Below are 17610 nucleotides of genomic sequence, written 5' to 3'. Positions count from 1 at the left end.
GTCCAGGGTCACATATGCTCCCTAGCTGTCACTGGGGCGGTACCCCTTCAATAAGTACTTTGCGCCTAAAGAGTTAGTACCTCAGTGGTACATACTGGTTCCAAATTCTGTACCTAAATGTAGGGCTGCATAACCACTAACCGCAACTAATCATTTGCAGAATAGAAGTTTTTGTTTGCATCATATATGTGTGTGCATTGTGTATAATAATTATTTATATATAAATGAAGAGTTTGGATCCAAAAAGCAATAATTCCATTTTGACAAATTTCAGTAAAAACGTGTTTTCTATACCAAGAAAGTGACAAGATGAAAACCACTATTTTCCGTTACAAACTTTCACACAGCATCTTTAGGTTATAAAAACATAAAAAATTCAAATCCATAACTTGATTTTCAAAGATTTATTTTAAAAATGAATTATTTTTTCCACAAAATGCAATAAATCCATGACAGGTTTTTTTTCAATATGCTATAAATCTATTCAATCAATGTATAAATGTGCATTCATCTTTGCCATTTTATATTCATTTAGTTGTACACACTGATTAAAAATAAACATTAATGTCATTAATCAAAACACTTACTTTGTCATATTAAGAACACATTGCTGCAGTTATACTTGACGTCGTCGCTTAACATTTTTCACAGCGATCCGCTGTAAAACGTTTTGGTCCTGCTTGATTTTTGTTGACTTTGAGTAAAATCATGTAAAGTTTTTCATAAGATCCCCCTGGGGTCAAAGTGTTAGCATGAGAGAAGCTTGATGCTGTCGGGAGAACAAGCACCCGTCTCCCAAGTGCCTCGCGCATAAATTATTAGATGTTGATGGCTTACATTTCTTTCCCGTCACAGAAAACCATTTAAAGTCATTAAAGTATTATTTTGTTTTTGTTTGTTTGTTGATCACGAAGTACAAAGTAGATGAGGAAAACTAGAATTCCGTGTACTCAACGCGCCGCCATTGTTTGTTTACATTGCGTGGAATGGTGCGCTGTAATTTGTGGAGTGGATTTATTGCATTCTGTAGAAAAGGAGGAGTGGCGTTTATCACGTGGAAAAAGGGAGAAAAGATGACAGGATAACACGGCGGATATTGGATTTTGCATAAAATTAAGAATTTACTTTTAAATACTGGCCTGATATAATACTGATTTTGGCATTAACTCTTTTTTTTTTTTCAAAAAATGGCGCTTATTGCATTTCGGAACCAAACTCCTCAAATACAAACACTTTTATTCTGCAAACGATTAGTTGCGATTAATTGTTAAATTGTTATGCAGACCTAAATGGTACATATATTAAGACCTTTTTTAATGATTACTGCCTCACTGGCAACTTGGGACCCTTTATTACTTTTTTATTTTATATGTACTTTACAATTGTTTAATCACTGGCATCGCTCAGTGATTGTCAATGTCTTTTGGCATGGTCTGGTACAATAAGCCTGGCACTTTAAAAAGAAAAATAAGATTTCTTGAAAGTTCAATACTCCAACTGTTTTAATGAACTTCATGAATTAATGAACAATTTCCTTAAAATCACAAGGTAAAAAGCTTGCTATTTTCTAAGGGAGAGACTCGGTTAAGACCTTGCCCTATACTAAACGCCCTGCACATTTAATCCGACCACTTAAGAATTCACATCAGTTAAAAACTCAAATTTGGCAGACTATTGCTATTGGCCGGGGTCATTGTGAGGATCTTTTTGGTGATGCAACCTGACCGCAGGGTTGTCTCGCAGGAAAGCCTCTCATTGGATTTACTCCGGCCAATCCTGTGGCAAGGCTGAAGCTTGATTTACAAAAAAGGAAAAGGAGAATTTCTCTTTGTTTTAAAGATCAGGTGGCATTTATTTTCAATAACCAGCCAAAGAAGCAGAATCAACTTGTGAAATGGCTCGAGATGGAATGTCCAGAGAGGAATATGAGGAATATCAGAAACAGATGGTGGAGGAAAAGTAGGTTATCTCATTCAAACTGAAAGATAAATGCTTTGCGCTACAGTGGTAAACTTATTTTTGAAGCAATACATTACAGTAAAATTATTGCAGTAGTTTTAGAAAAGATTGTTGATAGTCTTATTGTCCTAATTCATTCTCATCACCTGCTTATACTGTATAAAAACAAGGATGGAAAGAGATGCAGAATTTGCAACTAAAAAGGCAGAGAGGGCTTGTTTGAGGACGTGTTTGAGAGACAAATACAGACTTCCAAAGGTAAGAGTTCTGCTTAAACACGCCGTGATGCTTTATTCAGTAATCAATGTCCCAGCTTTGTCCTTAAGCATCACATAAATAGCATCAGTTCAAAGAGATGTTGTAGATACCAGGTGTGATGAACAGAGATCAGCTGAATGTGCCAAAAGATTAAGTCACAAAATAGTGGACTAAGTAACACTGGATATATTCAGCTTACCTTCACACAGTGCTGAGTCTGTTTTTTATGGACGATGAAAAATGGCTTTAAAATACATAAATGCATAAATAAATAAATGTAGAACTATATAAATAAATACATACATACATCAATAAATGTTTAATTAAATTCAGAAATTAATTCATTAATTGAGTGTAAATAAATAAATAAATACATACATACATGAATTCGGAAATAAATATAGAAGTATATAAATAAATAAATAAATACATAAATAAATGTTTAATTAAATGCAGTGTAAAAAGTGTAAATAAAAGTGTTAAATAAATGTAAAAATATTAAAGTGTTAATAAATAAATTAATAAATACATAAATGCAGAAATAAATAAATGTAGAAATGCATGAATACTTGTAGTATAACACAAATTGTACAAAAATTATACAATAAAAGTTGATACTTTTAACAAAACCTTATATTTAATTATTTACATCTGCATTCACTTATTTCTGCATTTAACTAATGATTTATTTGTGCATTTATGTATTTATTCATACTTTATTTGTTTATTTAGTTATTTCTGCATTTAATTATTTATTTAATACATTTTTTATCCTCCATAATTTCTCTGTTGAATAAGCTCTGAATAGCATGTGTCATTCTCAATAAGTCTGATATTATTATTATTTAATGATGATTTAGATCTGTTTAAAGAGCACCTATTTTCCGATTCACGTTTTTACATTTCCTTTGTTGTGTAAGTGTGTATTAGTACATGATAACGATATGCAAAAAGTATATAACCCAAAGTAAAGCCACAAGGGGGCCTGGGTGGGCCTTGACCCCCTCATTTACATGTCGCCCCCTCAGATTTCCAATTGCTTAAAATAAAAAAAATAAAATAAGAAAATGTTGATTTCTTAGTCTGATTGATAGATTGACCAATCAAAATGCTGCACGGTAAAATGCAGCTGTTTTCAAACCTGATTGGATTAGCTCACGTCACATGTTGATGTGCGTAACGTACGCTGTGATCTTCGCATGAGAGTTCATTAATATTCGGTGACAATGGCAGCTGGCGCAAAGTAAAATATTTTTAAAAAGCACGGAAAGATGAGCAAGAAGAAGAAAATGTGCCATCTACATCATCTGAGTCTACTTCATGTTCTGCTGAAACGGTGAAGTAAATATGTTGTTTAAAATGTGTACAGGTGTTAAGCTGTTTTATTTATAGGTGTTAAGCTATATATATAGAGTTGCCCCCTCATTTTAAAATTGGACCCCCCAAAAATAAAATTCTAGCTACGCCCCTGACGCGAGTTATCGTCTCCAACGTAAATCTCTTTTCTTGGACTAAAACAAACACACAGATAGTAGGCAACAGTTTACTTCCTGGGATTGGTGATGTACAAGAGCATCATTATCATAATTCCTCCCGCTTGGACTCACAGCCTGTAAGTTAACTCCTGTTAGTATTGCATTGTGAGCGAATCTTTCAAACATAGTAAGAAGCGTCACATTTCTGGCTGACGTCAGACGTATTCAGGCCAATCACAACATACAGATTAGCTGGCCAATCAGGGATGCAAAGCTTTTCAAATATGTGCATGTCAGAAAGAGAGTGAAATCTGGAGCTACAAAAATGTACGATAGTGAAAACAAACACATTATATTATACAAAAATCCACAAAATACGTTTTTTTATGGAAATTAACTTAAAAACAGACGGAAAAAGTCAGATTTTTATGTCCCCTTTAATTTTGTCTTTTTGTCAATGTTGTCTTTTCTTTCAAATCAAGTTGCTTAACTATATAAAATATGACATGAAAGGTATTTCATTATCAAAACACTGACTTGTCTTTTTTTTCAGATTTCCTCCAGCTTTTTGGAATTAGGAAGAACCAATAAATATAATAATAACCAAATATTTTTCTTTAAACATGAAGCAGTGTGATTGTCCACATTTGTGTACAACAGGTTCCAGTTACACAGAATTAATTATTATAGTGCAAACAACAAAAAATGTGTTGTCCACATAAGTGGACCCAACAGGAGGTTAATATGTGCACTTTTTAATGAGGTAATTCAATGGTTATCCACACCGGTTTTTCCTCAGAGTGAACAGGATGAGATAATGATCCAGCAGGCTGGAGATGATGTTGATGTTCCCGAGGAACTGATTAAGATGGTAGATGGAGACGCTCCACAGGAGGAAGATAAGACATCCATGATGGAGAACCTTCAGAGCATGGACATGGAGCAGCTGAAGGAAAAAGCTCAGGCCACATTCGTGGAGATGAAATCCAAAGCTGAGGAAAAGTGCACTATTATGTGACAAGTTCACGAGGTGCTTTCATAAGTATTGCATGTTGCCTAATTTCAGAGAGACGTGAACTTGTATACATTTTACCCAGTTGAATGATTTTAATCTAATTGGCATTGGCTTGCTCACTGAGTAATGATGAAGTACTGACCCTGAGTGATCAGTATATGGACTCATTAAAAGAAACAATGACACTTCATCATAAAAATAGTTATTGAAAATAAAGTTTATTTATATTCATAAACTGTCTTAAAATCGAAATGAACATGTTTTACAGTAGATAATATGCAATATATTAAACATAAATGATCATTTAACAACTAAAATACTCTGAATGTTACAGTACTTGCTTTATGCAAAAAAGGTGTAGTAATAAGTGTGTTATGAAGTATTGGTAGTGAGATTTGATGACTTGACAAGTTTTCAACAAAAAAAATGACAGATGTAATATAAGTCTCAGGTGTGTCCACAATGTGTCAGCTCAAAATACCCCATTGATCATTTATTATAGCATGTCCAAAAAGCCCATATTTGGGTGGGAGCAAAATGCGCTGTTTTGTGTGTGTGTGTACCTTTAAATGCAAATGAGCTACTGCTCCTCACTCCCTTTCCAAAAGAGACAGTGAGAACTTTAAGTTAAAATAGGTCTGATTCCGGTGAATCCAGCCTACAATTCGCTAAGGCAGAAACTATGGTAATACAGGACTGTCAGTCAGTGGCTATGGGCGGGGCTTTATCAATGTGATGTCACATTGACAAGAGAATCAAAACGGCTAATGACCCTGCTTTGGTTTAATGGGGATTAAAAAAGAAGTAGGGTGGTTGTGTTCACACACTGCCAACACGCATTTTTGTCCAAACACCTTGTAAAAGTGGATTTTGTATAATATGTGCCCTTTAATAAACTTCTGTAACTTTATACACTAAGACAAGAGAAAGTATTGTAACATACACAAATAAAAACACTGTATCATACTGGTTCTGCTCTCCTATAAGCTCTGTTTTGTCCTGTGTACAAAAACAAAAGTAGCTTGGCTCGTGCAAAGATGTCAAGGCCTTTAACATTTACATTTATGCCTTCATCCAAAGCGACTTACAGTGCATTACAAGCAAAACATTTAATCAGTTGGTGTTTAAATTTTGTGATTTAGGGATTGTTGTAGAACTGCAAACTATTCATAAACTCATTCTGCATGTCATCAACGTCATCGGTGGTCTCGATAGGAATACTCAGTGGGGTCGAAGGTGAGCCTGGCACGTTATCACATGGATACGTATAATCATTACACATTCGAAATTCGCCGTGACCTCCTATAGCACCGCAGGGAGGCTCACAGACGTTGAGGTAGGGGTTGGCGTGCATCTGGGAAAAGCAGGGGCCGTGGCTGTGGAAGCGTCGGTCGGATGACGGGCTGTGGCTGGGACTCGTAGAAGGACTGTGGGGCATCGGACACGTCAGCTGGCAGCTGTTCTTCCGGGTCGGCCGGTTGAGATCCAGTTTGGCAGTGAGGGGCTTGCCGATGTTAACGTCCATGTTCCACTGGACCAGATCTTCCAGGGAGCTAAACTGGACTTGTAGACAAACAGTAAAAGCAAGTTCGTCCTGTAAAACAAAAAAAGTGTTTTAATCAAAATTCAGGAGCTACTGAAAGAAGGGTAGGGCGATGGAAGTTACCCTGAGCTTCTGTATTGAGCTTAGCCGGGTGTAAAGGCAATGCTGGGGAAGACTGCCCGTCAGTAAGAAACTTCCAGTCTCCTCAAGAGTCTCCTTATTCATCAACTTCGGATCTACATCCAGCTCCTTCAATGTCAAATAATACATGAGGCACAGGGAAAGATGAAGAAATAGAAAGACTATTTTTAAAAAAACATGCCAGAATATAATTTTTTAAAGGATTAGTCCATTTTCTTAAAAAAAATTCAGATAATTTACTCACCACCATGTCATCCAAAATGTTGATGTCTTTGTTCAGTTGAGAAGAAATTATGTTTTTTGAGGAAAACATTCCATGATTTTCCTTATTTTAATAGACTTTAATAGACCCTAACACTTAACAGTTTTAATGCAGTTTAAAATTGCAGTTTCAAAAAACTCTTAACGGTCTCAAACAAGGCATAAGTGGCTTGTCTAGTGAAACGATTCTCATTTTTGGCAAAAATATGCACTTTTAAACCACAACTTCTCGTCTTCCTCCAGTCGTGTGACGTGCCAGCGCGACCTTGTGTAATACGTCATCACGTCAAGAGGTCACGGATGATGCGAAACTTACCCAGTGTTTACAAGTGTGTTGAAAGAGGACCGTTCCGACGTTGTTGTATGTGGAATGATACTAATTAATGTCTTTGTGTCAGTTTATTGTTTAAAATGGTCCGCAAATGTGCTTTTCATATATGTAACATGTGACCTTTCCATGTCATTACGCAATTATGTGAGGTCACGCTGGTGCGTCACACAGCCGGATGAAGACAAAAGTTGTGGTTTAAAAGTGCATATTTTTATGCCTCGTTTGGGATCATTTAGAGTCCTTAGAAACTGCTATTTTAAACTGCATTAAACTGTTAAGTGTTGGGGTCCACCGAAGTCCACCAAACGAGAGAAATCCTGGAATGTTTTCCTCAAAAAACACAACTTCCTCCCGACTGAACAAAGAAAGACATCAACATCCTGGATGACACTGTGGTGGGCAAACTATCTGTTGTTGTTTTTTAAGAAAATTGACTAATCCTTTAAAGTATCATACATATGAAGACATTCCGATATTTATTTCAAATGAAAAGACGTCTAACCAGAGGAAGATTAGTTATGTGTGCTCGACATGATGCCATTTCTTCTGGCTTTTTCACAATGCTGGTGTAGATGACCAGCACATTGGAGAACTCTGCGGCAAAGTCCATTTTAATCTGAACGCCACATTCAAAATCCAATATTTTACTCTCTGGGAGTTCTATTTTAAAACATAAAGGCAATACATTAGTCTGAGCTACCGTATGTTACATATCACCAAAAATATGTTATTTACAGTGATCGAGCTCTACAATATTTAGCAATAGCTGACAATACCGTGTGCTTTGCACCAGTGCAGGTTGTGTGCCTGGGCCGGGTGTGAATACTCTCCAGGACGGATGGGATCGGTGAGGGATCGCCTCTCTGACAAACTGCTGCGGATCTCCAGTGCCTGCTTACCTTTCGTCGGGTCAAACTGACCCATATCTACAAATAATCAGTATAGTTATGTTTAAATCACGGGGCTGTTAAATGCTTTATTCTGATTGGTTAAGAAATATTTCATGGGTATGCATTATTTTTCAATAAACACACCCCTGACCTGACCTCCATTGAATATTTTAAAAATAATGCACACTCGCTGTGTAACTCTGCTTCGCGTCATTCGGCATTATCACCTTGGGTGTGCTTAATGTTCTAGTAATTCAACGGCCAGTCGAACCGATGAACGCTGTATTAAAGCAGTAGTTTTACTTTAAAGGGGACATTTTACAAAACATTTTTAAGATGTCCAATAAACCTTTGGTGTCCCCAGAGAACGTATGTGAAGTTCTAGTTCAAACTAAGTTACTGGGTTGATCTTTTTCACATTTTCTAGGTTGATAGAAGCACTGAAGACCCAATTATAGCACTGAACCATTGAAAAAGTCAGATTCTCATGTTATGTCCCCTTTTAAAATTTTTGGACACCCTCACCTTCAGCAACACTGTCTAGCAGAACAGTTATCTTTTCATCCTCTAGGAGGCGTCCCTTTAGGAATTTAATAAAGACTCCATTGGTGAATCCGCTTGAACTCAATTCAAAAGCCTCTGCATCTTGGCACCTTCACAAAAATGCATGACGTTAGACAGAGAACAAAAAAGAAATAGCATATTTCTAAAACGAGAAACAGTTACTCACGTTGCATATCCAAACACAATATTGGCTGTGACTTTAAGCATGACATTCGGCATGACATCATCATGCAAGTTTCTAAAACAATATAATGGTGTTAAGAGTGATGACAAACTTATTAGGATGACAAATCCTAATGACTAGCATTTTGTGATACAGCAGATGCCAATGTGCTGGTATTTTAAAGGCAGGGTGCACTATCTCTGAAAGTCAATGTTTACATTTGAAATCACCTAAACAAACACGCCCCTACCCCCATAGAACCTGGACCTTCTTTTGATAGACCCGCCCCACACATACGCAACCCAGGCAACGATGTCAGTTAATAGACACGCCCCTTACTGCTGATTGGCTACAAGTGTGTTTGGGTACTCGGCCCGACTCCCTTTTCCAAAGCGTTTCTCAAAAATCGTGCACCCTACCTTTAACAAGCTTAACCAACGAGACTCTTTGTTCAGACAGTTTTATTAGCCAGGTTACCATTTAGACCAGCAAGAGTCTAGGTCAGCATGGAAATCCATTCTGTTTCTTTCAGCAGGGCAATATAAATTTGGTTAATTTTTCTGCATTTAAATAACAGAAAATGCTAACCTTTTTCTGCACATATCCAGGAGGAAGACATTAAGTCCGGTTTCTTTTTCCTGCATCAGTTTCAGAATGCTCTGGACACAAAGGCAGTTGGCTGATCGGTATGGATTCGGGGCGTCCACGGGTACCATGAAACTGTGCCCGAAATTCTCATATCCATGTCCAGCATAATACAACAAACCTAGAAAGAGAAACAATAGCAGGAATAATTTCATTTCAGTTCATTCCAAAATGAGAACTGAACTCTGTCAAACTTCTTTCCTAAATGAATATGTTTACTGTTATGCTGCTTTAAAACATACAGTAGCATAAACACCAATGCAGAATAAACTCCCATGTAGAAGAAACTACAGTAGCCTATAAACTCCCACACAACAAAAACTACAGTAGCATATAAACTCCCACACAACAAAAACTACAGCAGCATACAGTGAGGAAAATAAGTATTTGAACACCCTGCTATTTTGCAAGTTCTCCCAGTTAGAAACCATGGAGGGGTTGTAGGTGCATGTCCACTGTGAGAGACATAATAAAAAAAAATCCAGAAATCACAATATATGATTTTTAACTTTTTATTTGTATGATTCAGCTGCAAATAAGTATTTGAACACCTGTCTATCAGCTAGAATTCTGACCCTCAAAGACCTGTTAGTCTGCCTTTAAAATGTCCACCTACACTCCATTTATTATCCTAAATTAGATGCACCTGTTTGAGGTGGTTAGCTGCATAAAGACACCTGTCCACCCCATAAAATCAGTAAGAATCCAACTACTAACATGGCCGAGACCAAAGAGCTGTCCAATAACACTAGAGACAAAATTGTTCACCTCCACAAGGCTTGAAAGGGCTATGGGGAAAGCAGCTTGGTGAAAAAAGGTCCACTGTTGGAGCAATCATTAGAAAATGGAAGAAGCGAAACATGACTGTCAATCTCCCTCGGACTGGGGCTCCATGCAAAATCTCACCTCGTGGCATCTCAATGATCCTAAGAAAGGTGAGATATCAGCCCAGAACTACACGGGAGGAGCTGGTCAATGACCTGAAAGAGCTGGGACCACTGTTTCCAAGGTTACTGTTGATAATACACTAAGAAATCATGCATGTCATGGAAAGTTCCCCTGCTTAAACCAGCACATGTCCAGGCCCGTCTTAAGTTTGCCAATGACCATTTGGATGATCCAGAGGAGTCATGGGAGAAAGTCATGTGGTCAGATGAGACCAAAATATAATTTTTTGGTCATAATTCCACTAAACGTGTTTGGAGGAAGAAGAATGATGAGTACCATCCCAAGAACACCATCCCTACTGTGAAGCATGGGGGTGGTAGCATCATGCTTTGGGGGTGTTTTTCTGCACATGGGACAGGGCGACTGCACTGTATTAAGGAGAGGATGACTGGGGCCATGTATTGCGAGATTTTGGGGAACAACCTCCTTCCCTCAGTTAGAGCATTGAAGATGGGTCGAGGCTGGGTCTTCCAACATGACAATGACCCAAAGCACACAGCCAGGATAACCAAGGAGTGGCTCTGTAAGAAGCATATCAAGGTTCTGGCGTGGCCTAGCCAGTCTCCAGACCTAAACCCAATAGAGAATCTTTGGAGGGAGCTCAAACTCAGTGTTTCTCAGCGACAGGCCAGAAACCTGACTGATCTAGAGAAGATCTGTTTGGAGGAGTGTGTGCAAACCTGGTGAAAAACTACAGGAAACGTTTGACTGTAGCACAAAACACAGTAGCATAAACACTTATGTAGCCAAAATTACACTTGCATAAACTCCCATGTACAAAAACTACAGTAGCATAAACTACAGATGTATACGTTCCATTATAGCAGAAACTACAGTAGCAGAAACAACAGTGGCATGAACTCCCACACAGTAGAAACAATAGTAGCCCAAACTCCCATGTAGCAGAAACTGCAGTAGCATAAACCCCCATGCATCAGAAGATATAGTAGCAAAAATGCCCATGTAGAAAAAACTACAGTAGCATAAACCTTTACACGGCAGAAACTACAGATGCATACACTCCCTTGTAGCAGAAACTACAGTACTAGGCTAAACTGTTCTCTTGCACAAGCTACAGTACCATAGACTCCTTTATGAAGCAGGGAGAGGAATTCCTCCACGGCATTCCGCATCTCCGACTCTGTCAGATCCAGCAACGACACCACTTTAAAGTTCAGCTGCCGCAGAAGATTGGTGAGGTCGTACACATCAACCATAGGAGCTTTCAGCTGGGGGTGATTTCGATATGTGAGGTTACCGATCAGAAGGGCCACTTTGTCTGTAGCTGTTGAGATATCCACACATTCAACGTGAAAAGATCTGGATGCTTCGGACATAAGGTTCATTCATAAACGCTTCTGTTTAACTCACCGTAAGGTTTTTCAAGACTGTAATCTGAGAAAGAAAATCACAACTGGTCAATGATGTACACGATTTGTGCAAAAAATCTTACTTAAAAAGTACTTACACTGCTCACTGGTCAAAAAATCATCTGAAAATCAAAGAGAGAAGACTTTTACATGCTGATATTGAGATTATGTTAGACATTTACGAACCAATTCTCCTGTTAGCAATTATAAAATACATCAAATCTATCAAGTAGCGACCTCCACCAACTCAATCAGTGAGAAAAGTCAAGACAGTAAGCGAAAGATGAACACAAGTTAACCCGTCCATACAGAAGTTAGCAGTCCCTACCGAAAAGAATCTGGAACCTTCTTTTATTTTGCCAAACCAGTTCTGAAACCCAAAGTTTTTATGTCATGCATTATTCGTTCAAGCATACGATTATTCAGTGTGACATGCATCCAGAAAGAGATTTTATAGTAAAACTGACACCATAGACACCAGATGTGCCAATCCATCTACCTTCAGAGCATTCCATTGCTTCTGAGATATGAATTGATATCCCTGGGTTTTTCATTTCTGAATGGCTTTCTTAATAAAAAAAAACAGAGTAAAATCATTTTAATTTTGAAAGATTATGCTTACGCGTCTTTAATAACTCCACGCAGTTTACAAATAACTTTACAGATGCTGGTAATTCATTATACTGAGCTACATATGACATTATTTTATAGCTCCAGAAGAAATCCCAACTTTTAGCTGCTTATATCACCATTAATACATTGTTTTTAATGTAATCCTTTAATTTAAGTTTAGTACAAGTTTTTTACTTCATATCTGACCTCTATTTTCCTATAGTTATGCATTTTACATTAATGAAACAGTAATGCGGCGTGCACACCGCCATTGACTTTGTTGCTGTGTGTCATCAGTCTCTTTCAATGAGGTCGTTACCAGTGTTGAGGAAAGTTACTTTTAAAAGTAATGCATTACAATATTAACTAAATCCCTAAATAGTTACTTATTACGTTACTTAGTTAGTTTTCATGGATAGTAGTGCTTACGTTTCTTTTTAGTTACTTTTTCGTTACTTTTTCTTGGCTAAGGCTTGATCTCTTTCAGGCCTTGCAGGTGTTTTTTATGACTGAAAAGTTCTGCATTCAGAAATTGCATATTTCTAGGGATGCACCGATAGGATTTTTTTGGGGCTGATACCGATTTAAACAAACAACTTCTGGCCGATACCGATATTTATTACTTGTGTACAATACTATACAGTTGGCCAATTAGCTAGTTTATATCTGCATCAAATTATTTTTACTGAACATGGATTGGATCTAATTAACATTCAACTGACCATATAAATATTGCTACTTCAAAAAAAGTTGGACTTCTTTTCCACCACTAAAGTGCAGTTTTTCTTTTATTGTCCAAGACATTTGAGCCAGCTCAACAAAGGTATTCTGTCGGTGCTTAAGTATAGTGCACACCAGAACATTAAATCCTTTTAAATGAACAACAGACATGCAACTCATTGCCTTTATGCAGTTAATTAATAAACAATCGGTATCGGCCGATACATCGGTGCATCCTTACATATTTCGTCACAAAAATGTTGACCTCTGGCCTGCCCTCTCAGTTTCTGACTCAAACTGTTCCCACACAGGCGTGTACGCATAGAATTATAATGTGACAACGTTTAGTTTAATTCAGTAGATACACTTTTTAATCAAATTAATTAAACTAAAAAAGTAACTTGAATTACTTTTTTGAAAAAGTAATATTAATGTGTACATTTAAAAAGTAATGCGTTACTTTACTTGTTACTTCAGAAAAGTAATATTATTACCTAATGCAAGTTACTTGTAATGCATTACCTCCAACACTGGTCGTTACGAGGCATTCCTAAACCGTCCTCTCGATAAACGACAAATGACGTAAAAACCAGTGCTTTACTTTCATTGGTAGTCGCTCGTCATTTAAATACAATTTAATTTTTCTTTGTCGCGTAGCTAGACACGGCCACTTCCTGCCGTCTACGGTCACCGCTGTTGTTTCCACTGAAATGAACGAGATCGGGTCGCTCCGCTGTTGGAAGTCACGGTGGTGTGCACGCAACATAACTGTACAGACTAACTTCTGTTCACAAAAAAGCATCTAGAAAATGAATAATTTCGTACCAACGACAACATCGACTTCATTGCTCCATGTGCGCTCGCTGTTGCAGCAGATTTCACAGCGGTATCTTCCCTGGTGCTCTGGCATTAAACCCTGGACCTATTTCAAACAACAAAACATTGTTTGATCACTCATGCCAATCTCTTTATTCACAGTCAGAAAAAAATCTACAAAAAATGGTCCCGACTCCCAAGGTGTCACAGGGGCAGCTCCCTTAAAAAAGTCCTATAATGTATAATTTCGGTACAGATATGTATGTATACATGCATATGCCGTATTATCCAAAGGAAAAGTTCGAAAATATGCACACTTTGGAACCAATATGAACTCTTTAGGTGCATTGATTTACTTTTTAAAAGGGTACCGCCCCAGTGACACATAGGGACCATTTTCTTTGACAGTGCCGTTTGTATAAAATGACTGTCACTCATCAAAGTAGTGCTGCCTCACGATTAGTAGCGAATAATAGTTTGCAGAATAAAAGCTTTTGTTTACATAATGTATAATATATGTGTGTGTTCTTTGTATAATAATTATGTTTATATAAATACACACACATACATGTATAATTATAAGAACAAAATATTTATATAATAAATATTTATATTTATATAATAAATATTTATATTTATATATAATGTAGATTATATATAAATATAAACATGTATATACACATGCAAATGTTTCTTAATTATGTGTGTGTGTGTGTGTGTGTGTGTGTGTGTGTGTGTGTGTGTGTGTGTGTAGTACACTCACATATATTACGTAAACAAAAACTTTTATTCTGCGACTAACCGTGAGGCAGCACTACATAAAAGTCTTAAATTCATACGCAATAATTTACGTATGCAAACTGCACGTTTCAAAAATGAAATAATCAGCAGAAGAATCAACTTGGGATAGCACAGCACTCATGTTATTGCTTTCCTATAGCGTTTTTTCTCACTTTTGAAAGTCGCTTTGAATAAACGCATCTGCTAAATAACGTAAATGTAAACATAAGAAATCATCAATGCTCTTCAGTAAAAGTATTCATGATCTTACACTGTATTTCCTCTTGGTCGCTTTTTTGATCGGCATTCCATTCTTGTACCATTGATATTGCGGTATGGGTCTCCCAATAGCTCCACACTCCAGAAAGAGTGAATCGCCAACAAACAGTCTTTGGGGATTAGGCTGAATCAAAACCCTGGGCCTGCCGTCCGATGGCTGAGATACAAACCCTGAACAAAACAGCAAACCACATTTTACATTTTGACATCAATGATAAACAGAGATCAGAATAGAATCAGAAGCTTCAGCTGTCATTGTTAAACACTAAACCCTAAATTTATACAAAGCGGTCGGCTATCCAGTCACTCTTGTGTTGCCTAAATGGCTCATAAACACATAATAATCCATAATCTCATAATTACGATGAACTCCATCATACATATCTTCCAGTTTTCTTCAAAACAATCAATTTTTTTATGATGTAAGCATACTAGGGTACGGATCATAAAGTGTAGTGTGAGTGCAGATGAGCGGGGACAATTGTACTCGGGTACGGTTCGGTCCAGTTAAGTATGATGTGAGCGCACCCTAACTTACCACATCTTGGTGGAACATCAAGGACGTCTACTTGGGCCCAATGACTAAACACACATGTGTTTCCACAGTTTACCCTACAGATGTAAAACCCTGCGTCTTTGACCTGAACTGGGCTGAACACCAGGTCTGGGGAGGAGCTATGAGGTACCTGTTAGAACGACATCATTGATTGACAGTTTGATTTTAAATACGTTTCGTACTTGTCATGTTATTTTTTTGCATTTACAGACCTCCTCTGTTTTTCTAAACCATTGGAATTGAATAGGCGAAGAGCCTACAGCGCAACAGCTGAGACGGAGGTTGTGTCCAGCAATGACCGCCGCTGACTGTGGTTGGACCAGAATTTGAATTCCTGTTGGGATACATTTTAGGAAAGAAACAGCTTGATTAAGTATTTTAAGGTTCTACCCATCCCATCGGTGACCTATGAAAGACAGCTTTGTGTTCACCTGAAGGTTTGAGACACTGCAGGGCGTCTGTGTGACCCATCATTTGTAAAAACTCTGTCAGATCCCCCACCACACAGCCTTGATCTCCCATGAGCTTAAGCATGGCACGTGAGGGACTGCCGTCCAACTCCAAAACCTTCAGAGAGCACATGTCCATATCATCCACACTGTACATGCGTGACAGGGGGATAACAAAAGCATACCGTCAACTATATATCAAATGAAAAGTAAAGATTGTGGTTTTGAGTCGAGGCGGTTACCTCATTTTGAATCGCTTGTCATTTTTCACGATCTCCCCCAGTTTCCGCCATCCCTTGTTGTTGGCCTTGTCGAGAGCCTCGCAGAGCCTCTTCAGCGCAGACTCCTTCAGGAAATTTATGTTTAAAGAGTTCTCATTCATATCTGACATGATGGAGAGAACCAGATGATGTCTGATTTGCACCTGTCAGGTTGACTCCTGCAACAGGAAGTCCACAATATTTTAAGTCTCTGTGACAGTACCCTGATTATTGTTTGTAAGTCAAATGCAAGAAATGCACTCTTTAGTTTACAGTGTCAACATCCCACACAGGACATAAATCTTTTTAAAATTTGGACTGCCACCAACCAAAAATATTTTGGTATTTACTATAGAAAACTGTAGTAATTCTAGATACTACACTGCTTTTGAATCTTACTTTAGTAAAAGTAGTAGTAGAAAGTTTATCAATTTACTATAGTAAATACTACAGTAGTTACAATTGGCTATTAAATGTACATTATATTACAATTTACTCAAAAGTTTACTGAAATTCAGATTCCTCTTTTGGGAATATAATGAAACACATGGATCAATGGTGATGTTCGAAGTTTAGTTCAAACTTTCATAGTTTAGTTTTATACTGTTTACAAAGCAGTGATATACAAACATAACCGTAAACACACGTGACTGTAACTTACGTCAGGTAAACAAAAAGTGCACGTACCGCATATGTATCAGATCGAGTAGAAATAAGGTTTATTAAACGACATTAATCCTGGCAGATGAGGGGAAACTCAGCTTCAGAGAATATACGTGTACGCATCACTTCCTGGTGTTTGACAAAGGGGAAGGTGTTTCTCATCGCTCCTGATCTCAAAACGTCTTTGAGCGGACTTCATGCAGCGCTGCGCAGACTGATCGGCCTATGACATCAAGAGATGCGCTCTGACTGGAATCTCGCGGGATTTTGATGTTACAAGCTAATACCTGAATAACTTTTGTAATTTATATGATTTTTCCATAAAAAACGTAATGAAAATGATTATTAACATATAGTTCATAAAATGGTCTGTGACAAGACGTTAGTGGTGTACAGGTTCTAACATGCATTGTAAATTATTTTTATTGTTTCTGGGTTTGCTAATTACACTTAACTACTTAGCCAGTTTTTAAAGCCTATTTTGGAGTAAATATAAATGTATAGATCACGCGAACAAAAAAAGAGAAATGGACAAAGATATGTTAGTAGGCTATTGTAAATGATAATTATAAGTGCAGAATTTATAATGTATGTATCTAGATTATAAATCAATGATGTATTAAAATCAAATTGGCACGATGTGTATATAATCATATATTGGCCTATTGTGTGATGCTTTTAAAAGGTTTAAAGTTGCTAGATGTACTGTAACCACATGAAAAATAACTGTAGTATGGCTTACTCTAGTATTTACTGTAAACTGAAGGAAAAATATACTAGTGCTTTTAACAAACAAAGTAAAATAATTATAATATACAGCAATATTTTATGTGGTTATACAGTAACACAACACACTGTTAATGGCAGGTAAGTACCCTATCTGTCAACGTGCCACTCCCCCCACCCCCTTTC

The 17610-nt window shown here is 37.3% G+C and overlaps 2 protein-coding genes across 5 annotated transcripts; one reads left to right on the top strand and one right to left on the bottom strand.

Annotated features, from left to right (window-relative positions):
* The first annotated feature begins 1473 nt into the window (after positions 1–1473).
* cplx4b (complexin 4b) lies at positions 1474–5700 on the top strand. The gene is made up of 3 exons (XM_055200771.2): positions 1474–1959; positions 2130–2217; positions 4492–5700. Exons 1-3 carry the CDS (start codon positions 1895–1897, stop codon positions 4708–4710), a joined length of 372 nt encoding a protein of 123 aa, XP_055056746.2. The 5' UTR covers positions 1474–1894; the 3' UTR covers positions 4711–5700.
* On the bottom strand, positions 4907–16881 carry malt1 (MALT paracaspase 1). Of its 4 annotated transcripts, none has more exons than XM_055200767.2 (19): positions 16723–16881; positions 16018–16214; positions 15758–15924; positions 15539–15660; positions 15309–15456; positions 14763–14941; positions 13721–13817; positions 12063–12131; positions 11892–11933; positions 11662–11685; positions 11565–11588; positions 11275–11478; positions 9189–9366; positions 8604–8675; positions 8399–8526; positions 7760–7909; positions 7486–7643; positions 6374–6499; positions 4907–6301 (listed from the first exon to the last, which is right to left on the bottom strand). In XM_055200767.2, exons 2-19 carry the CDS (start codon positions 16164–16166, stop codon positions 5846–5848), a joined length of 2493 nt encoding a protein of 830 aa, XP_055056742.2. In that variant the 5' UTR covers positions 16167–16214; positions 16723–16881; the 3' UTR covers positions 4907–5845. The 4 variants fall into 4 exon arrangements, with proteins under 4 accessions (XP_055056742.2, XP_055056743.2, XP_055056744.2 ...); XM_055200768.2 differs by having other exon boundaries at positions 16697–16879; XM_055200769.2 differs by lacking the exon at positions 11892–11933.
* Positions 16882–17610: the final 729 nt, after the last annotated feature.

This window comes from Misgurnus anguillicaudatus, chromosome 22 (assembly GCF_027580225.2).
Source record: "Misgurnus anguillicaudatus chromosome 22, ASM2758022v2, whole genome shotgun sequence".
Lineage (NCBI taxonomy): Eukaryota > Metazoa > Chordata > Actinopteri > Cypriniformes > Cobitidae > Misgurnus > Misgurnus anguillicaudatus.
This window is presented reverse-complemented; position numbering and strand designations above follow the sequence as displayed.

Bases quoted from the DNA above. Each gene is read 5' to 3' on its own strand.
- malt1 (XM_055200767.2), bottom strand. From the start codon at position 16,166: ATGTCAGATATGAATGAGAACTCTTTAAACATAAATTTCCTGAAGGAG. The intron at 8,527-8,603 runs GTGAGTAACTGT...ATTTTTGTGAAG, and splicing joins ATTGTGTTTGGATATGCAAC to GTGCCAAGATGCAGAGGCTT. The intron at 6,500-7,485 runs GTTAGACGTCTT...TTGACATTGAAG, and splicing joins ACATAACTAATCTTCCTCTG to GAGCTGGATGTAGATCCGAA.
- cplx4b (XM_055200771.2), top strand. From the start codon at position 1,895: ATGGCTCGAGATGGAATGTCCAGAGAGGAATATGAGGAATATCAGAAA. The intron at 1,960-2,129 runs GTAGGTTATCTC...TATAAAAACAAG, and splicing joins AAACAGATGGTGGAGGAAAA to GATGGAAAGAGATGCAGAAT. The intron at 2,218-4,491 runs GTAAGAGTTCTG...GTTTTTCCTCAG, and splicing joins ACAAATACAGACTTCCAAAG to AGTGAACAGGATGAGATAAT.